Genomic DNA, 16,571 nt, shown 5'->3' with positions numbered 1-16,571 from the left:
TGACTTTGATAAAGATGAAAGTGTGAGTAATGAAGGAATCCCACATTAAATACTTTATAACATTAAGAAACTCCCAAAACCTGATTTCTTTGGAAAAAAGCTGGGGCTCTAGGCATTGCAAAGAAGTGAGGGGAAGATTACATAGTCAACTTTAAATGACTTGTGTGTGAATGCTTCAGTTCTCAACAACTGTGGAGTTAAAATCAGAAATTTTGAGGAACAGTAGAGCATCTGCCAGTTTCCTAACTGGCCTCCTAAAGCTTCTCTCCTAAAGCCTCCTAAAGCTTGGTGCAGGGGGCTGGACCCGATGATCTTCCGAGGTCCCTTCCAGCCCTGCAATCTATGAATCGCTTGGTTTTCTTTTACACATGTCCTGCAGGGGCAGCAAGGGGTGGGGGGAAGCAATAAATTGGGTAGCAGTGGTAAAGTAAATTCCTCTCTGGTGCCGCTTTGCTTGTCAAACCATATGACTGTTAGTAAGCCAGAGGCCCAGTAGAGATTGTAGTCTGTCACCTTGGTTACTGCCTTGCCCATTTTGGAATCAGCTGAACAGTGTAGAAGAGGTTCTACTGATAGTACCAACATGTGGTGGATTAAGGTCAGCTTGGTATGCAAAGCCTTTCATTAAAAAAAAAAATCTGTCTTTGCACTAATTGTTGATAATCTCATTTAGGTTATTCAAAGCAGCAGCATTCATATACATCACCTGATTGCACTTGGAGAGAGAACTTTGTTTGTTGACAACTTTTCTTAGAATATGTATTTTTAAATCTTCTGTTATGGAAATGTCTCATATCCTCCTAAGCAGGAGTTGTAACATGGCAAGATGTGGCAGGTAGACACCAAACCTGCCGCTAGTTTTGTTGCAGTTGTTGAGGTGAATGTATGTTATGTTGTCTCTGCACATTTTCTTATTGGCTTATGGTGAGCTTTGTCAAGCATTTAAGTATGATGACAACATTAATGTATTTATGCTGTTCGGTGTGGTCTTCATTATGCTGATGAAGAACTCAGGCGTGGAAATGAAAGAGCCGGAGTTCTAAGAGTGCTGAGTACCTGCAATTGCAGCTGTTTGGGAGACTAATGCTCAGCCAGCACTACTAAAAATCAAGCCCCCAGCGACCTGCCTGAGGTCACACACTGACTCTATGGCTAGTAAGGAATATAACCCAGATTCTCATGAGTTCCGGTCTTTAATCGCAAGACCTTCAATTGCGTTTTTGCATCACCTGTAAAATATTACTTCTTCCCAGACTCCTTTTGTGTGTTATTCGCTTTAGCTGTCTGCAGCATGCTTTCTTGGGATAGACACCCAATGCACCGTTACTATGAATCAAACCAAGGTTGTACATTTTTATGTAAGTTTAATAATTCTTTTTTTCATTTTTTTAAAAGAACATGTAACCAGCACAGTGAACTGACTCCTAAGTGCAGCATGGTTTTCATTTCAGCATTTCAGTTCTACACCAGTTTTTTCTCCTTGACATAAAGGTTTGAGTACCTCAAGCCAAACATGGTAGGCCAATTGCAGAATGTGGTACTCAATTTAATTGCCTGAGTTTGAAAATTAGGGCCATGAAGCCAGGCAGGTATTTATATAATTTACCAGTAATTAAAAAGTACCTGGAGAAAAACAAAAATTGTAATAAATTACAAGTTTTCTTTTAAAAGGATACTACTAAAAGCATCTATTGAACACACAGGTGTATTGCCAGGTATACCGTAATGGTTTCAAAATGCCCAGAATTCCTATACTTGCAAATTCAAAGGAATGAGGCGCCAGAAGAGGAATATAGATTATATACAGTACATTTTGGGTCAGTTATGCACAGAATACCACAGAGTGACTAAAGATCAGGTGGCCTGAATAATGCAAAAATATAGCTTTTACTCCCACTATCCTCTTCTTTTTCGACATGATTTAACTTCCTTTGCTTTAGAAGGTTCGTAGAATCACAATTAAGATAGAAAAATGTAATCAAATTCATATCTTTAATTGCAAGATGAGATCCAACCAATTTAAAAAATAAATAAGTTTACAGTAATTTCAATAGGCTGGCAGCTCACAAAATCCAAGTGGACAGGGGAAATGAAGTAACAGTTTGAAATATGTCTGTGAGAAATCCAGGGGGTTTATTTTGCTGATTTGAATAAATAAATTTTAAATATTTGGGAAAGGATGATATGGATGAAAAGAAAATATCTGAAATTCGGAGCTTTTTTGGTGTGACTGTCATTCTTGATAATGTCACTGGATCATTAATTCTAAACACATTTACAATAAAAAAATCTACAGTGAATTGTTCTTCATACTAAAATTTGCATATATTGATATGTCATGTCTGATCTATAATACACAATGCTAAAAAAGCAGCATTAAAAGAATTTTAAGATTGCAAAGTCAGACACTCAATTATGTGGACAGGTCAGAGTAAATTAATTCAGTTCCCCTGAGTATATGTTTTAAGATACCATGTTTGATCACATATTGACATACCTTTGTTCTACAAGACCCTTGTGTCATTCTATGCCCAAGATGGACAGTGCTCAGAAGTGAATGAGGCTGTTGCCTGGAGGACCCCTGCAGAAGCAAATATAGGGAAAGCTGTGTTCAGTTCTGGGAGGGACTGTATACATTCTGATCTGCTTTTAGGAGATGAAACACATTTAGTGCAGACAGAATCATGTATGGATTTAGCTGCCTGATTCCAGTCCACTGAGCACTTAATGTGCCATCCTTTTTTGGTAGGCTTAGAATTTGGTTAAATCATGGGGCAGTGTAAGGCATGTCTTTAGTAGCAGAATGACATCCGTGGCCGGGATGAAATTCAAGTCTCCCTTCCAAAGCATGTGGGCATTGAACTTCCTTGATAAAGTAGTTGCGAAGATTTATTTTATCATGGGCAAAACAACCTTCCTAACTCACCACCCCTCCCGCCCCCCTCTGACTTCATTCTTGGGAATGGCTCTCAGGTTTAATTGATCTGTTTTCCAAAAAAATTCAGCCTGAGGCAGATGTGCCCTGCATGGAAGACTTCAGCCTGGAAGGTTAAAGCCTGACAAAGTTGTAAGCATCTGTAAACAGGGTCTTACAAAGGGCTGTCTCACACAAACTTCACTATATGCAGCACTAATGGTGCTGCTTATAATAATACAAAACCTTTCTGCAGGCATTCTGCTCAGTTGCCTCTCTTTGTACCTGTCCCTTGTAGGCTCTTCTGGGGAGGCTTGAAGCATAATACGTATTTACTCTCCTGTATAGGTCCCTGCTGGGAGCAACCAAGTTGGAATAACCATGAAGGTCTTCCACAGTCAGTCTCTGTCTTTGTCAAAGTCAATTTCAGGCAACTGTGGTAATTCCTGGGGGTAATCAATAAATCATGTCATCACTTCACCCCTTGCATGATGGGGGGGCGGGGGGGGGGGGAGGAAGGGAAAGAGCACTTCATCATCAAGGAAAAAGCATCCCTACTGCCGCAAATAAAAGTAGAAATGCAGCAATCAATCCTCTAATCTGAAGCCTTAAAATTTAAACATTTTAACAAGATGTAAAGTCACGACTCAGGAGGGGAGGGGGTGTAACGCATACCAATATCCTCACTCCTTGGCAGATGAAAGAACTCCACAGGCCTGCAACTTATTACATTGTAGAATGCGGCTTTCAGTGAATGCTGCTTGCTCGCTGCAGGACACCAGCATATGAGTACGAGTTGGAGATTAAAAATAAGTAGTAGTCGGTACCAAAGATTCTGTAGCGTCAAAAGTTTTTGATGAGAGCGTTAAGCATTTTTTCTCTTAAATCAAATGGGATTTCTCATTTCTAGTAGGGATTTCACAGGCAAGGGGGAAGGGTACCTGAAGTTTCTTTCTGGTTTCTAAATTTTTAATAGACTGTAGTCATGGGCATTGGTTTCATGTGCAGCTGAAAGGTTAGTCCAGTGAGAATTTAAAGCTGGTAAATGTGGGTTCAAAGCTCAAGATGAAGACTAATAAGGGTGATAGAAGCCTGTGCTTCAGAAGGGGATAACAGCCATACATTTTCAAGCTCATCAGTTTAGACATAAAAACCTCTAACCAGAATGTGTGTTAACACTAATACATTCTGTATCTGTTTAGTGGTGTGGAACAGAATTACTCGGTGATGTTCGGCTAAGGGTCACTGCTTTCAACTTGGCAGTGTTCTGTGCTGTGCACTTGTCTTTTTCTGATGATTAATATCTAGTACTAAATTTTATTCTTTCTTTTTTGCTTAGGTGTCGACTTACCGAGAAGTGCAGTAAGTCACCTGCTTGAGGAAAAAGCAGCTTGTGTGTCTGCTGCAGTGTCTGATGAATCTGTAGCTGGAGACAGTGGTGTATATGAAGCTTCTGTGAAACAGTATGTTTAAGAAACAATGCAACTTCTCTGACTGGAACTGAAATGCTAACACTGCAGCCCAAAGAGATTTTTCTCTGTTTTTCCTTTCTTTTCATGTATAAGGAAAGCCATTCAACAAAATAGGCAGCCTTATAGAATTACTTTTCAAAGACTGGAAACACAGACATTAACACTGCTTTAGGAATCTTAGCTTGGCCATGTTGTGCTAACAAAGTCTCTTCCATTCCTACTTTAAAAATCATATCTGAACCAAAAATTTTATGTATAAACAATGCAAGTTCTACCACATAGCTAAATAAATGCTGTTGTGTTTCCTGATATTTTTATGTATATAATTATCTATGCAACTTTAATATTATATTAAATATAATAATATTATATTAACATATTTGAATATCTCTTCCTTATGAAGAGCTAGAGAAGAGAGAACAAATTTCCAAATTTTGATATTCATATTAAAATAATCAAAGTTAGGCTTAGACGTTTACATTTTACTTAATTGAATGGGAATTGAAGTGTTTGCACTTGCTGTTTTTTGACTGAGGACAAGTTTATCCGAGGCTTGTCAAATCCTTGCGTATTGTAATAGCTCCTTCTCAGCATTGCGAGCAATAAACAAAATTTAGCATAGGTAACAGCATTTGAGGAATATTAGAAACTGTACCAGAAACTAAGGACAAGTTTCTAGAATCTCCTGTTCTCACATCAGCAATTTTTGTATGTTCATGATACTCAGAACTTCTTATCTTTCTGGGGATTTCATATTACATGTTTTAATCAGATATTTTACATGATATGGCATATGCAGATGGCTCAGTAGCAGCCACAGCTGCCTTTCTGGCAGGGTGAAAAAAAGATGCATTATGGTTTTTACAGAGGGAGTGAGGCTTCATTTGCTTTTGATAGAGCTCTCAATGCATATTAGGCTTTCTAAAATAAAAAGGTAGATAAGAGAAAGCATACATGATATTATGGGATTTCTACCATTTCGCACCTTTTTACAAGAACAGCTTCTGAGAATTCCCAGCCCATTCAGTCTAATCATAAATGGTGGATCTTTTCTTCAACCAGTACTCTTCAGTCCTTATCTACTTCACATTACAGTGATTTGATGGACTTAAATTTGCTTCTGTTGTACTTCCCTTTTGGCTATCAAGTCAGGTGCAGTCATGAAGTCTGTGAGCTTGACGAGAGCTAATTCTCTTTGGTTTAGTCTTAGTCTTTGTTGGCCATAAATAAACCACACTTCGCTCGTTACAAGCACAGGAAGTGGAGAGCCCATAGATTCCATTAGGTTCATTACCTCTCCCACCAAATAAGGATGGTTGAGCAGGCAAAAGAGAGAATAAATCTCTCTCATGCCTACCATTAATCAGCAGAGGAAAAAGGAAAAGAAGGAAGCCACTTTCTTTGGGCTTGTTTACATGAGGGAAGGCACTGTGCAATAAACTAGAATGTACTTTGTGTGCTATGTACTTTGCTGGAATTTCCAATGTGAACACTGAGCACATACTAAGTTGGGCAGGCAAAATACGGCCCGTGGGCCACATCTGGCCGGGCCTGGCCCAGCCAGTATGCAGGTTCCGGGCAGGGCTGCTGCAGCTACCGAGGGAGTTGCTTAGCTTTCCCTGAGGTCCCACTCGCTCCAGGCAGCTGGTACGGAAGAATTAGGGCGGGGGCAGGGACAGCAGGGGAGCTGCAGCTGTGCAGGAGCACAGAATGTGGGGCTGGGGCTGGAGGCAGTGCAGAGCCCCTGCCCAGGGTAGGCAGTGGCATTGCGGAGCTTGGATGGTCAGGGTGTGCGTGTGAGGGAGGGTGAAGGGGATATGTGGTAGGGTTGCCGACTCTAACTGAAGGTATTCCAGATTTTTTTTCCCAACATGACAATGTCATTAATAGGGGTGCACTGATAGAGATTTTTTGGGCCAATACAAATGGCCGATTTTTAATGAGCCATGTCGGCTGATACCAGTCTGATTTGTGATATGCAGCCGGGCAGCTTAGAGTGCAGCATCTGGTTGGTAAGTCTGTTGTGGGGGAAAGGCGCAGGGGCCTGCAGTGAGAGAGGGAGTGGGGGCCTGGGCAGGGGCAGGCACTGCATGGCTGGGGCGGAGCGTAGGACAGAGTGGCGTGGGTGGGGGTGGCTCCTGCCGCTACGCGCACCCTGGGAGGGCACATGGGGCACGTGCCCACAGATCTGTGCATGGGGTGAGGGCAGGCTGCCGCTGCAGGCTGGGGCCGGGGTGATGCTGGGCTCATCCCGGCGCGGGGGGCTGGGCCAGGCTGCACTTTGGGAGGACGGCAGTGGTGCTGGGAGGAGGGTGGGGGCTGCAGCATCCCCAAAATTCACTGTAGCCTGCCTCCCAGCCACCACCTTCCCCAAGTGCATCCCAGCCCAGGCCCCCTGCTGGGAAGAGCCTGGTACCGTCCCCAGTCCCAGCCTGCAGCAGCAGCCTGTCCTTGCCCTGCGCACATATCCAGGGGCGCATGCCACCCATGCCCTCCCAGGGTGCATGCAGCAATAGGAGCCACCATCCCCTCCCCGTGCCCCACCCTCAGGGCGAGCCACTCACAGCTCTGTCCTGCACTCTGTCCCGACTGCAGTGCCTGCCCCAGCCCCACTTCCTCCCTCACTGCTGTGGCCTCAATTCCCCAACCACATCTCTTCCCTTACAACAGACTTACCAGCCATACCCAGCTACTCTTTACACTGCCAGGCTGCGTTCCTGGCCACCTGCGTGCCATGCTGCGGCTGGGTGTATGCACGGGGCATTTATCGGTGACATTGTCAGCCGATTGCCGAGACTGTCAGTTTTTCTTATATTGGTGCTGATCCGATGTGGGACTTGTGTGTCAATGCACCCCTACTCAATAATTCTACTGTTCAACCAGTTCACAATATCAATCTTCTGGATTGTTTTCAGTAGTCACTGGGAGATCAATTCCAGTAGACTCCTGGCCAATCTGGGAGGGTTGGCAAGCCTAGGGTGTAGGGACCCCTTCCCACTCCCTTTATGACGTGCAGCCTCTGCAGGCAGCAGCAGCAGGCAGGGGCTCTCATTCCTGGAGCAGGCGCTGCCACCCAGCAGAGTGTGGCTCCAGCCAGTTATGCACGTTGCAGCGAGGAGCACAAGCTGGCCAGGCTGTCTCCATTGCTAGGGCTCCTCGCTGCACAAACACAACTCCTGGACTCGCACACCACTGGAGGGAAACTCCACGTGTTGGAGCTGGCTGTCTTCGCTGCTTCCTGCCCACCGGTCCTGGGACTCCAGAGTGAAGTAGGGGCCAGGGCTCCCCTCCACTTCTGGCAGAGTTCCAGGACCTTTGCAGCAGGGAGCTTCCCTCTGGTGGCATGTGAGTCCGGGAGTTGCACGTGTGTGATGGGGGAGGCCCAGTGATGGAGGTGGCCCAGCTGGACTGTGCTAGTTGCTGTGATGTGCAGTACTGGCCAGAGCAATGTACCGCCAGGTAGCAGTGCCTGCGCTAGGCATGAGCACCCCAAGTGCCCCTGCCTGCTGGTGCTGCCACCTGCAGGGGCTGCACACCATGGAGGGAGTATATGAGAGGTCCCCACAAATGCCACACACCCACATCCTGACCCCACAACCCCCCCACATATACATACCCCCAACATACCCTAATGCCCCACACAGCCATATCCTCTTATAAACCCCCCACACTCCACCATATACACACCCCACCATACACCGCCCCTACACCCCACCATACATACACACACAAACACACCCATACTCCAGCATACATACACACACCCTAACATACACACACACATACACCCCCCCCACACAATATACAAGACTAAGACTTTATTTTTGAGTTAGTATGCAATCACCCCTATATATGATATGCAAACACAAATCATGACAAAAATATTTTCTGTAATAAAACTAAAATATGCTATAGTAGGTGTTTGACTTTTAGTATATGATTTGTTTTTTCTCTGGTTCTAAGATGGCAACACCCTCTTCCCCCCACCCCCCCCAAAAGGAGCATTTCTGGTAGGCAAGGAGAGGGACTTTTGGTGGCAAAGGTCAGGGGTTAGGGGCAGGACTTCCAGTCCCAAGATGGTGGCCAGGGGGCAGGGCAGCTATCAAGGGGCGGGGCTACCCATGAGGCCCTTGAAAGCTCACCAAACCTCATTAAGCAGACCTCCAGCTAAAATAATTGCCAGTCTCTGTACTAAGTGCAAGGCACTAAAGTAAGCTACCTTGCATAAGTAGTCTTGATGCTTTTACTAAACTTGTTCATGCCCAGGAGTCAGAGTGGAAAAGCTAATGTATTACAAATGTACACCCTAAGTTACTGAGCAGTAACTTCCCCATACAGAAAAGCCCTTATTTCTAACAACAAAAGATGGAGAGAAAAGTATAAAAATACCCACTCTGTTAGCCAGCAGCCATGAAGGGAAGCAGGAGGTAAAAGAGGAAGAAGTGTTATGAACATAGGGTGGAGTCTGTATGACAAAATAATGGCATAATGTCTTGACATATTGCATGTGTGCATCATTCTTCACATCAGTAAATGACCTAATTGGCTTGTATCATTCAGAATGTCAGAACAGATGGCCACAATGATCATTTTCAGCTTTACAATCAGTACATCTCAGTAAGGATACATCTGTGTTGAAAGTCCTTAGGACAGCTTTGTGGTTCTGTTTCTTTGTTTAGGGCCAGAGAGGTCCCTCAACAAAAAGCTTGAGAAGGTTATTCAGGAAAGGCATATTTTATTTGCATAATTGCACAAAGCCTGCAGCCCTCGTATATTCTTAATAGCAGTATTTCAAGTCCAGTCTCCATGTGGTCAAATGTTTCTTCATTCCCAGGCCCCAATTATTTTTCTGTTCCCCTGAACATATCTAGCATACGTAAGTGGTCACCATTCCTGTACCACTTGGGATAACTAGCTTAATGTCTGTCCTGAGTCACTGTACTACAGATGCTGAGAATTTTAGTTCTGCTGTGGTTAGATATGTAATTAAATCAGTCTGTCAGGAAGCTTATGCTTTTTTGTTAACTATCATTTACTCATTCTTGTATCCTTGTATTTATATATCCTTATTTGCTCATTTGCTGTAGACCAAATGAAACAGAAGATGTTATATATAGCGAAGATGACGCAATTTTAGAGGCTGCCCAGATACGAGTAGGACTGAGGTAGGTTACCAGCAAATGAGAAACTTTATATTTAAAAGTTTGTGGCCAACTCACTCATCCTCTTGTTATACCTTAACAGATATGACGCAGGCAGTTCAAGCTTTGTGATAATTGTAGCCCAGCTCAGAAATCTTCCTGCCTTCTCTGTCCCCCTCAGCTCCAAAGTGTAAGTAATACAATTATTGAGCAATTATATTGAAGTATTGAGCCTTGATAATGTCACAGCTTCTTCAGGGAAAGGCTCACTTCGTTTTTTAACAGCACTAAACTCTATGTATAACTTTTCAAACTGTAATATTACATAATTTTACAGATGCCAGGTTAATTGCGGGGAGAGCAGGATATTATAGATATATTTTCATGTTGCACTAAAAAAATAATTGTATCTAATGGAACAGAAAATTTTTTTGTGACTATGCATCATTAGTTTCTTTTGGAAGGGATGGTAACTTTGCAGATATTGTATAATTGTATTTTATAGTTATTAAAAACAGCAGGTAAAACGATTCTTTGTTATGATCTTCCATGCTAGTGCTCAGAATTCTGTTCAAACACATGATCCTATATTTATGTAAAATTTTTTTAAATAGGCCACTTTCAGGAGTTAAAAGTAACTTCATAAACCATTAAAGGTAACTTGAAGAGCTACAGGTGTGATAAAACATTGTGGGGCCTTGCTAAAGTTAATGCTGTACAGATTGCGGAAGTATAGGTAACAAAAGTAGAAGACATATTGATGAGACTAGTGAAAGTGGCTAAAGAAGGAAGAAATAAAATGGAAAGCTCATAGAAATTAGAGTGGGGGGCTTGGATTAAAGATTCTATCCAGTCCAATTCCCAGTTTCTGTTTCCATCTCTAATTAACTTGCTGTGGTACTTTATGCACAACTCGTACCTGTTTTCCAGTCTGTGAATTGGGTGTAGCAATACTTCATTGCTGTTGTAAGATTTTTTTAGAATCAAAGGTAGAATAAAGCCAGCCCATGGAAGAGAGGTTTTGGGGGAGTTTGGGGGTTTTTTTTGGGAGGGGGGGGTTGGGAGGGTTGTTTTGTTTTGAAAGAGAACATAATTTCTAATTGGATTTACAGATCAGTAAGAAACTGTGAAAATGAAGGAAGATGTGTGTGGTATGAGCTTGTTTTTTGTCGTGAATAATTGTGTGCCTACTGGTAGCCTTTCTCAAAGCTTATAGATCTAGAATTTAAGGAAAACTAACAGAAGAAATTGACATAGTTGAGATGAAAAATGGTTAAAATACAGTATAAGGCAAGGCAGTGTGGCACCTTGTAGACTAATTTGTTCAGAGAGGCGTGAGTTTTCATAGGCTGTAGCCTAATTTGTGAGGTGCAGACTATAGTCTATGAAAGTTCACGCCTGTGAACAAGTTAGTTTAAAAAGTGCCACATTGCCCTGCCTTCTGTATAACTTCAGATTAACACAGCTAACTATCTCTCTATGCTTCTACAATGTAAGTAGGGCTGTCTACAGAGTTAATCCAAAACCAGGCTAGGAACAAATAGCAGCAATGTGTACAGTGATAGTAAAAGATTAAAAAGAAAAAGAAATGTTGATTCAAGATTTTAGCATGAGATCGTAGGAAGGATTAAGGTCAGATTTGGGCTTATTTTTTAGTCCACAAAAAAGACTTAAAAGTAATATGGTCAGTTTCAGAATCATGAATTGTCATAATCTATTACTAACGCTGCTGTTGCTTTGTTAAAATATATAAAACTTATAAAACCCAATTTCTTAGACCATATTTATAATTTTAGCTTGTGCAATAAAAAAATCAACAAACTCAATTTCACTCTCGTGCTTAATACTAAAGTGTATTACAGTGAGATAATATTAATTTAGAGAAAATGATACCTTATTATTGGTAGGGACCTACTTAATTCACAATTTTGCAGCTTTTGTGGAAACTGAAATTGGCCATTGTCTGCAAAATCAAAAAAACACCCAAAAAACCTTACTAAAAATAAAATGCTGGCTCCCCAGTGGGAGCCTGTGTTGGGGGAACAGCCAAGGTGCCCACCACCTGGCCACCCCTGCTGCTGATTTAACTGAGAAGGCTGCCTGTCGCGCAGCCATGCCCCTCTTGGCCAATCAGTAGCAGAGGGCAGGGCTGTACAATGGACAGCCATCTTAGCCAGTCAGTGGCGAGGGGTGGGGTCACTGGGGCCCCTCAGCCAATCAGTGGTGAGGGCCAAGCTTGCCACAAAATTGGCTCTGCATGTTGTGAGTGGTCCACAAAAATCCCTTTCGCTCACCCCGACTTAAGTAGATCTTTATTTATTGGCTTCTTTAATTTGAAGAAGTGTTGATATTTATGATAATCTTTATCAAACCTTGATTTCACAGTTTTTAAACTGTTTAGGAAAAAATAAGTTGAAAGCATCTCTGTAAGCTATAGAGGTAAACAGTAAAGTTATGGCATCCATAAAAACAGGTTGTAGGAATAGAAGTTGAGCACCTTCCACATAAGAATAGAAGTCAAAAGATGAGACTGTCTGTGAAGTAACAATGAAGTCACCTGAAGTGCGATGATGGATAAACGAAGAGGTCCAAGTGAAGTGTCTTGGAAAAGAAAAAGGAAGGAGTATAGAAAGGCAGGATTCAAATCAGACAATAAATCAATGAATGGGGAACTACAGTTTCTTGGCCATGGGTGCAATGACTGTTGAACTTAGCATAGTTTTTTGTACCAAGTAGGATACAAAAAGGGGTGAAGCCTGTGAAAAAGGATAGAGAACTAATAACTTCTCAGTTAAGCCAGTAAGCACAAATGGGTTTTATGGAAGCTTGAGTTCTGTTGGACTAGCCTTTGTTCACTTGTATCAGATTGGGTGCTAGTAACCACGTTATAGACAAACCTACTTTAAGGATAGTGTTAAACCCATCAGATTACATGAGACCAGTGGTGAAAGGGTCATTTATTACTACAAATAATACCAACATAATTTTTAAAATATTATGTAAACCCATTCCTCATTTGCATTTCAGCACATTCTCTGTGTTTTAATTTAGACTTGCAAGTCTGTTCTCTCCTTTGAGATTAATCTCAAGATTAATACTGCTACTCTGTTTCTTTGGCTATTATCGCCCCTTAAACCAGTTTTCCATTTTTCTCATGTTCATTTCCTTGAGAATTTCAAGGGACAGCATTTTGCCACCCTACTTAAGTTACTGTGACTTTTCTTTCTTTCTTTTCCAATGCCTCATGCTCCTAAAGAATCTTTCAGCTTTCTAGCTTTTGTGTTTCCATTAGGAAAATGTATCCCACTTTGTGGCATAATCTTCAGCGTCTCTCACTTGATCCAAATGAATCCTTTGCTTTAGTATTGAATCAGCAGTACCTACTTCATCTGTCACTATCTTCCCAAGCAACAGAAATAACTTTTGGGAAATGGTTGTACAACGTGGGAAGTTTCATTTATCAGTCCTCTCCTCTCTCCTTTCCCACTGAATTTTTGTCTGTTTATTTTCCTGGCATGCAATTTTCCTTCAGTCCTTGTGTTCAGCTTCCCTCTGTGGTGGAAGGCAGCTGCAGTGATGCACCTTTTTCTTCAGCAGCTGGCAAGTACTCAGCATTGTGTTCCCTGCAGTTGTGCATGAGAAATTACAGGGCTAAAACATTAAAAAGTTATTAGGGTGGGGCTTTGTGAATGATCTGGTAATGTAAATAGTGCACTCTAAGGTGCTATTTGGTACACATGTGGATCATTTTATTTTGTTCCCTTCAGGTATGTTAGAGTAGCAGTACTTCCATCTTCAACTGACATCAGCTGTCTGTTCCGCACTAAAGTCCATCCTGCTATGGAAAGCATTTTCTTCAATGAGATATTCAGAGTAGCTATTTCCCAAGCAGCTTTGCAGCAGAAGACATTGAGAGTAGATGTCTGTTCTGCCAGTAGAACTCGTCGGGAAGAATGCCTGGTATGCATTTTTATTATTAGCTTCACTTGGCATGCATTTGTTTGGGTTTTTTATTTTCTTCTGGTAACGAGGCTTCAAGAAGTCTGCAACGCTTTAAGAATTCTGCAGCACATCACACTGTTAATATACAATTCCATGTCTGTACCATCTGATTTTGGGTGAGAGCGGTTTTAAAAGCCCTGTTTTAATATTTTGCACAGTCCCACAATTAATTTTATCACCCTTTCGCTGCAAGTGAATAGCCTGATTCTGCAGTCCTTTCTGTAGATAGAAATTGTACTTACCTCTTTCTAAGTCAGTGGAGCTGTCCAAGTGTAAAACTGATGTGCAGAATCAGGTCCACAGAATATACAATAAACTGATACACAACATAAACCACTGTATGGAATGTAAAATAAAATAATTCTCCACATATCGCTGTGGATTATATTATGTTCCCTCTTTCAAGTCTAGTATGCTTCATTGAAATAAAAAGACTTGACATTTATCAGCCAGGATACAGGAGGCTGACATTATCCATTTGCCTGCCTCTGACGTTAAGTGCTGTCATCATTACGCTAATAGCTTGTTCTCTTTTCTGTCAATGCTACCATTGTATGAAAGTGACAAAAAAGTATTTCCTGTCTAGGAGTCATTCATGGAAAGAGGTGGACTGCTTTATTTTAAAGTCTCTCTCTCTAGTTTGATTTTTGATCACTATTATTACCATGTGAAGGTGGATTTGAAAATGGGTGCTCTTAGCATAGGTACGGCTGATTAATAACTGGATTTTCTATTATATGAACTGATAATATCTAGTGCATGATGCCAAAGGGAATCTCAAAGCCTATGGAAAAATAACTTTGACTTCTTGGGATCAAGAGAGATTCCTGGTTCAGGTAATAGGCAGCCATATTTTACCCTTGCCATTACCTGAACCAGAGCGCTCTCTTGAGCTGTCTTGCATACATCTATCATATTTTGTTTTGATTACTGATTTTAAAAAACATTTACATTTCATTGTGAGGATGGAGTGTCTAAATGTTAAAGTTTTTAAATATTTAAATGCTGATCTACTGGCTTAACATTCATAGTCATCAGTATAGCTGCTTATAGGCATGGAAAAAAAATGAAACAGTGCTTTATTTTCAGCTCAAGTGCACCCCTGCGCTGAGCACAGTGCATGCCCAGAAGAAGCATTGCATCAGTTTGACCTGACTTGCCCAACATCTGTATAGATCGGGTGCTTCAGAAGGGCTTTTTGGTGCTTTTATCCAATAGCTGATTGAATCAACTTTAAATAAAAGCACCAAAAAGCCACTCTGAAGCACCTAATCTATACAGACACTTGGGAGTCAGGTCAAACTAACACACTTCCTCATCTGGTAAAATGGTGGGTTTCCCATGTCTGTCAGCACCCTACTTGCATCATGTAGACATAATACTGTGAACTAAATGTATTTGGCAAGGAAAATATAGCAAAACTCAGTAGAACAAAAAATACTTAAAAAAACCAGAAATGTTATCTGTAATCTCAACACCTCTAATTCAATCACTTACAGAGAAATTTATTTTTATTAGTTTGAGATTTATCATGTTTTTGAGTAGACTATTTTAGGTTCTTCTACAATTTTGAATGGACTATATGTAATTTAACTGCAGTACTTCTAAAAAAAAAAAATCTTTTAAATTTAGACCTATCTTGTAGACAGTAAACTTCAATTTGGCTTCTCACCATGAGTCTGATTAGTAGCATAGTGGGACATAAATGATTTTCAACCTTTCTTATTACATTTTAAAAGGATGCTAGAAACAGAATCTAGTGGAGTTAATAGATTTCAGCAGGCCAGGCCAGAGGGGTTTTGCCTTTGTGTTTTGGAAGTGAATTAAATGCTTGTGGATAGCCTTTGGGTTGGTGGACAGAGTCGACCAAAACTATGAAACACTAGGCTACTCAGAGGGCATGAGCACAGCATCCAGAACACAACAGCTCACAGAGTACAAAAAATGAAAGAAATGAGGGGGAGGGGTGCTGGGGACAAAGTGAAAAATGAAGGACTGAGAGAAGGGCACTTTGCAGAGAGCCCTGCACAATGCTTATAGCTAAGCACAGGAATAAAGCCGTCTAAGAATTCACTGGATGCCATCTAGACAATCTGTGCTTAAAATGTGAGGGATGCAGAGACCCATAGTTGCCAAATACTTCTGTTCAGTTTCCTCTTTCTAGAGGCTAGATGGCCATCTTCAGAGGCCAGTTCCAAGAAGAGGTGGTCAAGAAAGTCCTTGAACTTTGTAGAACCACAGGCAGGGAAAGAATAAAAACAGAGAGTGAGTGAAAGTGCAGTCAAGAACCTCTGCAGGAGATCCTAAAGGAGCCAGAGGAGGAGCTGAAACCTGATATGCTCCATGTACATGTGTCAGGCTCTCTCCCACTGCAGAAGGGACAAGTATCTGGCATGTCAGTGAACTGAGCCAAGCAGGTGCCCAGGTGGCTCTGGAGGTTAAAATAGAGCATGCTTATTTCCAGAGCGTGGACCCAGCAGCAGCAGTGGAAGTTTCACCCATGGTATTCAGCCATTCTCACCTGAATGCCTCCCCTCCCTGAATAAAAGGGCAGTGTAGTCTCTATGACTGTTTACTTTTGTGTCTTCATTGACACTGCCATTAAGGTTACCAACTAGTATCTGTTGTGTGGGTGATTTTATTTTGCAATGGACCTCACTACCTGCTGGGAAATTAACTGAGATAAACCTGAGTACCTTCTATGTATATATCTGCCAGTGGCATAATGGTTCACTCTGCAGCCAACTTCAAAAGCTCTTTATTATTTAATATTATAGAACAAAAACCCCTCCCCCCACTTAATTTAATTCTTTATATTGGGCTCAGAAGCTCCTCTCCTCCCCCTCCCCCTTTTTTAAATAGGTAATCATTTGGGTATTGTAATCAATTAATTTTAAAAAGAAAGCGAAAAAGGGGGAGAAGAGGAGCGAGGGAGTTTATACATTGTAAATTAGCTGGCATGTATTTTCATTTGCTTTTTAAAATCTGTTTCATCACCAGGAGGAAAAAACTGTGTTTTGAGCTGTGAGACAGCCAGAAATA

At 41.6% G+C, this 16,571-nt stretch overlaps 1 protein-coding gene across 2 annotated transcripts in view; it reads left to right on the top strand.

The window, feature by feature from the left end:
* The window catches only part of WWC2 (WW and C2 domain containing 2), a 163,692-nt gene that overhangs the window by 121,441 nt on the left and 25,680 nt on the right, over positions 1 to 16,571 (top strand). For both annotated transcript variants that reach the window (XM_006269616.4, XM_019481352.2), the window contains exons 12-15: positions 4,254 to 4,377; positions 9,474 to 9,551; positions 9,631 to 9,717; positions 13,295 to 13,487. In XM_006269616.4, the coding sequence (XP_006269678.1) occupies positions 4,254 to 4,377; positions 9,474 to 9,551; positions 9,631 to 9,717; positions 13,295 to 13,487 (482 nt within the window). The remainder of the gene's footprint in view (positions 1 to 4,253; positions 4,378 to 9,473; positions 9,552 to 9,630; positions 9,718 to 13,294; positions 13,488 to 16,571) is intronic.

This window comes from Alligator mississippiensis, chromosome 2, assembly GCF_030867095.1.
Source record: "Alligator mississippiensis isolate rAllMis1 chromosome 2, rAllMis1, whole genome shotgun sequence".
In the NCBI taxonomy this organism is placed as follows: domain Eukaryota; kingdom Metazoa; phylum Chordata; order Crocodylia; family Alligatoridae; genus Alligator; species Alligator mississippiensis.
The sequence above is the reverse complement of the archived record's forward strand: the minus strand, read 5'-3'. Positions and strand labels throughout refer to the sequence as shown.